Genomic DNA, 6,079 nt, shown 5'->3' with positions numbered 1-6,079 from the left:
GGATTTTGGCCCAGCGGTTAGGGCTTCCATCTACCACATGGGAGGCCCACGGTTCAAGCCCCGGGCCTCCTTGACCCGTGTGGAGCTGGCCATGCGCAGTGCTGATGCGTGCAAGGAGTGCCCTGCCATGCAGGGGTGTCCCCCGCGTAGGGGAGCCCCACGTGCAAGGAATGCACCCATAAGGAGAGCCGCCCAGCGCGAAGGAGGGAGCAGCCTGCCGAGGAATGGTGCCACCCACACTTCCCGTGCCGCTGACGACAACAGAAGCGGACAAAGAAACAAGACGCAGCAAAAAGACACAGAAAACAGACAACTGGGGAGAGGAGGGGAATTAAATAAATAAAAATAAATCTTTAAAAAAAAAAATTGTTAAATAAAACTTGCTCATATTTAGATTGCTTTAGCTAAAGTCTTACCTCTTCCTGGCTTTAATTAGATAACACCCTTTAATTTTTTTTTAAAATTGAAAGTACAGTTTCATCAAATCATGAGCATAGCTCTGACAGAGCAATCACACAATGTCATTAATTCTTTGAATTTTGTCTTAAACTATTTAGGGATATACATGTCCTCATATTTTGAAGCTTTCTCAGCTGTTTCCAAAACTCAGAATAAAGCTGCTGGATAAATTTTTTTTTTTCTAATTTGATGCATACTTTTTTTCCTTTATGGAGTAGAAGATCATAAATAATGTATCCATTATTTATCTGAGAGGAAGTTCTAAGGTTGCTACTAGCTTTAAAGATGTTGCATTGCCTGGAGCCTGGTATTATTTTATTTTCTTAAATATTCAGAAAAACTAAAGGACAAATGCTTTACCATTTTCTTATTTTATTACGTTTTTATGAGGTTATTTTCCCCAGATAGAGAATTGGGGGAAAACCTGGGAATTAAAAAAAAAAAAATGTGAGGATTTCCAAGTGCTCATTTTATTTTCAAATTTCTCTTTACCCATTGCTAGCTGCAAGGCAGTGTCTTCTGCTCTGCATACCTTTTCATCTTGGAGTTTAGAGAATTGTTTTCTTTTTTCTCTTTTCTATTTTTTTTTCTAGGTTCTACTCTTCACAAGGAAGCCAGAAGTGTGACAGGAAGGTGTGATTTTTAATTTACACCCGGAGCCTCGCAAATAATGACTTTTCACACCCTGACACTGCTGCTTAGCCTAGGGGCGGAGTTCTGTGGTTACTGTTGTCTTAGCAAATTAAATCCACTGCTGTAATTCAGAAAAAGCACTCTTCTATATTTAACCCTTGTTTTCAATTTTTCAACTTGGTGTTTGTGAATACTTACGAGAATGTGGCTTATTCCTTTGAACTGAACTTATTACTTTGAAGCATACCTGTTAGAAGACTTCTAGGAAGTGATTTTCGAAGGCTGTTATCTTTCCATATTATCAAGTATGAAATGATAAACATGTTTTCACTTTCCATCGTTCTAACCATGACGTTAGGAATGGAAACTTATGTAAATACTCAGAGAGAAAAAATACAGTAATATTGATTTTTTAGAACTTCTAGCAATAAAATTTAAATATATGCCCTAATAACTATTTTTCTTCCTTATGACTTCACTTCTTCAGAGAGCAGCTTTTCCCTCTGTCTTTATAAATAATTTTGCTGAATGGAATGCCAATCATTTAGATTGCAGGATGAAGCAGAAAAGTAATGTTAAAAGATCTAAATATTTTACCTTTTTCAGTCCCTGCCCCACCCCCCTTCCAGTCCACTAAAAGCTCCTAAAAATAGGAGATGCGCTGCCTAAGAGAAATGGGGGAAAACATTGAATTTGGTACTGTTGTTTGAAGTTTTCTATGTGGATGCAGAATAGTGGGATGCAAAAATAACTGAATAAAGAATATACCTTGCAAATCCTGTATACACTGCTTTCATTTGGACAATCATTAAAGTACTTAATGACTTTCCCATTTTGAATCTCTACAACTGAATAAAAAAAGGTCTTCAAGCAACATACTAGTTTTTCCTGGTTATCTTACCAATCATAACAGTGTTCAGTACAGGTCTAGAAATGAATGGAATATGTAAGAGTATTATTGGAAGAAAGGAAAGAAACAGGCAGATTTTCCTGAAAAAGCTGGCTCTTGCCGAGCTAAAGCCAGGAGGAGCAGATACAAGTTCTTTCTCCCAACTGGGGAATCACAAGGGGTTAGCCAGCCTCGGTTTACTAAGTATCTCCATCAGGCGTTTTCTCTATTCCTTATCCGTTCCTCCCCTGCCCACCCCTTTTGTAAATGTCAACCACTTCCTGATGAGCCTGGTAGTGGTGAATTTCACACCTTTATTTCTTTGTGAAGAAACCTGGGTGTTAATGGTACAGCATTGGGTACCATTGTACGTCTGTGGCTGTCTGTTAGTAAAGCAGAGGGATGCCTGTGGAAAAGTAGGAGAAGCTGAAGAAATTTGAGAAATGAGAGGAGGAAAGAGGCTTAAATCCATCTGAGTATTTGTTTTATTATCTAGTGACTTTAAATGTGTATTGTGAAAATAGTCATTTTAGAGACACTTAATACTGAGAGTCTAAAGGAGTCTGGCAAAAAAGGGAACTTAGAGATCTGATTGTTATGGGGGAAATAAAAGAACGATAATCAGAAAGAAAAACTGAAGAATCCTTCTCTGACCTTCTATTCTACAGGTGTATTTACAGGATCCGGCAATGGAAACTTGGTCCGTTGATCAAGTCTGCAGTTGGTTGGTGGAGAAAAACTTAGGAGAACTAGTTCATAGGTTTCAAGGTGAGTCGTTTACAATTTCAAATTTTTAAAAATTGAGCAGCCTAGATACTCTGAGTGTCCTCTGTTATTGAAAATTGCTTTCGTTGCCTAATGTCTGTGTGCTTGTGAACTTGGATGTGGAGTTGCTACAGTAGGAAACATTCATTACTTTATTGACTGTAGCAGAGTTTCAGTTTGACCTCATCTCCACAGGAGAATATAATCTTTCAAGAAGAACTCAAATAAATTCTTAAGAGTTATTTAAAATGCAAATGTGATAAATGCATTTTTATTACTTTTGTCCTTAAATAATGCAACATGTATTTTTTGCACAGGGTTGGATTTACTGTTGGATTCTTGTCACCAAGAATAATTTCCCAAGATTTTCTTCTCAGAAAATGAATGCCTGTTAGGAAGAATCAGATAGGGGGAGGGCGGTTAAGGTGGAAGTGAAGTTTTTATTGTGACTCCATGTTCTGGTATTTTCTTAGGAGGAGACATAGATTTGAAATTATGCAATATCAGAGTTTCCTCTATAAAGTATAACTGTAGAGGAGAAGCTCAGATGAGCCTTTTAAAACCAGAGATGCTTTTTTCTGTTCAGAGTGCTTGGGTTTTGCCGTGCTTTACCCTGAACCCCTGTAGGAAAACATATTTTTCTTTTTTCCCAGAGGAAGAAGTAAGCGGGGCAGCCCTGCTAGCACTTAATGATCGGATGGTTCAGCAACTGGTAAAGAAAATTGGGCACCAGGCTGTTCTAATGGATCTAATTAAAAAATACAAGCAGAACAGCCAAGAGCTGGAGCGTCCCAGAAGGCCTGGAGAAACAGCGCAGGTGACACCAGCCGCAGCAGCCACCGAGTAAGTGCACTCACTGCGGCCTCGTCCAGGGGCTGAGCCCTCACGAGGGTGATGTTTGGGTTTAAATCTCTTAGACAACTGTGACCGTTTTCAGGTGGATTGTGTATACAGTACCTCTAACATTCGTGTAAAGGACACTTCAGCAATCTAGGTATATTTTGTATTTTGATTGATGAGGAATTTTTTTTTAAAGCATCCCTTTTTTTTTTTTAACACTGACTCCCTCTTTGAAGGAAGTCCCATAAGCAGGCAGTTTCTATATGCACTGCTGTGTAACAAGCAGTTGAAATGTATATATCACAGTAGCAGAAATGCACTCCTGCAGGCTGGGTTTTAAAACTAAGGGTTGGGAAGGACATCTCTGGCTGTTTCCTTTCTTTTCCCAAAACTATTTACTGATTTATTTATTTAATAATCAATTAGTTGTCGATTCCTTGTGGTAACTAATTTATATTCTCCTCTAGAGACTTTCACAATGTAATTTGCTAAACATGGTGGCCACAATGGGTTTTTGATTTCTTAACAGTATCTTTGGAATACTAACCACTATGATAGCATCCCAGAAAAATACTGTCAAAATACTTGTAGCAGCAGGTAAAAGTTTTGAGGTTTGGGAATGTTTTGTTTGTTTGTTTGTTGTTTTTAATCATTGACTTCTGCAAGGAAAAGGGATAACAGGAAATACAAAATTGAAAATTTCATCTTATAAATCTATACTCCACATTCATCCCAGGCATTGACTTGATTTGATTTTTATATAGTTCAGACTTTTCCAGGGTTTCTAAGATTAAATAATTACTATAGAAACTTATTTTTTAAACAATATGCAAGGGATGATGAAATCCATGCTTTTATTTTAATTTTTCAGATTATATCCGTAGTAATATATATTTTTTTCTCTTTTTCTTTGATAAGCAATAGCCTGCTAGAAACCTGGTTTAAGTAATTTGATTTCTAGAATACTCCGATATTTGGAACATGGGAGGGGGACAGGTAGGCTAGAAGCATTGGATTGGAAATGAGTGAATTTCTTTTTCCAGCGTCTGCTTTATTTGAAGGATTTCTCCTAAACTTTGTTTTGACATAAAAAGCACACTCTTCAACATGAGGTTTTTGATGAAGTTTTTATGCATGCTTTTTACCCCTTTCCAGTAAAGAGAAGATGTAAACCTCAGAGAACTCAAAGTAATTTCCCCACATTCTTGGATGAGTAGAACTTTTGAGCTGGAAGTTCCCTTCAGTTGACTGGAATCTTGATATTGCCTTAGGCATAAGTTGGAAGCAAACCCACAGCCTTGTTTCCACTGCAAATCAGTTTATAATGTTCTCTAGTAAATGAGAACTGGCCTGACTGCCAGGAAATCTGGGCTTCATTCCTGGTTCTACCACTGACTTGGATTCATTATATAAAAGTCAGCATTCCTGTTAACTTCATCTGCAGGTTGTTAAAAGTTATATAGTACCCAACTCCAGGTTAATTCACGCTAAGGTTATATGTATTACAATTCTTCAAGCAAATTTCTCCTTCCTCTCCCAGACCAAAATTGTGCTGCATTGAATGTTAAGCTTTGTTAACGTAATTATGAAGGGCAGTTTCAAACCTAGGCTGTTACACCCTACCCAGTGAATAGGTGAATCACTGAAAGAATTATATCATCATGTGCTTAGATTGAATTATTATGACAAACCCACAACTCATGTGGGATAAGAATGCTTGTTGGTTCTATTTGGTGGTTACCGTCTGTTGTTAAGTGGGAATCATGATGAAAGAAAGGCATGAGAATATGCTATTTAATCAAGTCCTTTCAGAAAACACTTAATAAAGAGAGGAAAATTGGTGTAGTAGAAAGAACCCTGAATTTAGTATCAAAATGCTTGATTTCAAATGCCGTTTTCAAATGCCTTTAGCTACTCATTTAACCTTCAAGATTTTGCTTGACCTTTCAGGACTTCTCAAGTGTAAAATGAGGTGGGTTGACTAAATGTTGCGTAAGGCCCCTTCTCAAGCATTCTAGATCAGAGATGGCAGATGGGTTTCAACCTGACGGCAGATTCCGTTTAATTGCTAATGCTCACCTGGTATGTTGTTTTGAAAAGGATTTGTTGGCCACATCTGGACAGGATATTTGGTTTCCTATTCAGACTTGGGCAAATGACGGGAAATATGCAATAGGTGGGAGTATTTGCCGTTGTCTTTTTTCAGTTGTTGCTCTTATTGAAGCGGATAGAAAAATCACTGGACAGGAAAACTGAGGTCAGATCTAGCGCTGCTACGAAGCAGCTCGTGGCCTTGAGCACGTTGCTTTCCCTTCTTAGGCCTCAGAAAATGAGGGTGTTAGTGAAGTGTGGTTCTAAGCCCATGAAATTTCATAGGTAATAAAATGTCCAAAAAATGGCAGGGCATGGGTCTAACATAGAGTTAACCATTTTATGTTACCACATAAGACTATTACCTCCACAAGGTCCATTCTATTGTTACCATCATTTCAT

The 6,079-nt window shown here is 38.0% G+C and overlaps 1 protein-coding gene across 1 annotated transcript in view; it reads left to right on the top strand.

Moving 5' to 3' along the window:
- The first annotated feature begins 2,594 nt into the window (after positions 1–2,594).
- Positions 2,595–6,079, top strand: part of SAMD3 (sterile alpha motif domain containing 3) — a 57,263-nt gene continuing 53,778 nt past the window's right edge. Inside the window, exons 1-2 of the mRNA XM_058307429.2 lie at positions 2,595–2,749; positions 3,400–3,589. Of these exons, the coding sequence (XP_058163412.1) occupies positions 2,671–2,749; positions 3,400–3,589 (269 nt within the window). The 5' untranslated portion in view covers positions 2,595–2,670. The remainder of the gene's footprint in view (positions 2,750–3,399; positions 3,590–6,079) is intronic.

Source organism: Dasypus novemcinctus, chromosome 11 (assembly GCF_030445035.2).
Source record: "Dasypus novemcinctus isolate mDasNov1 chromosome 11, mDasNov1.1.hap2, whole genome shotgun sequence".
In the NCBI taxonomy this organism is placed as follows: domain Eukaryota; kingdom Metazoa; phylum Chordata; class Mammalia; order Cingulata; family Dasypodidae; genus Dasypus; species Dasypus novemcinctus.
Note: the sequence above shows the minus strand (reverse complement) of the source record. Positions and strands in the feature narration are given on the sequence as shown.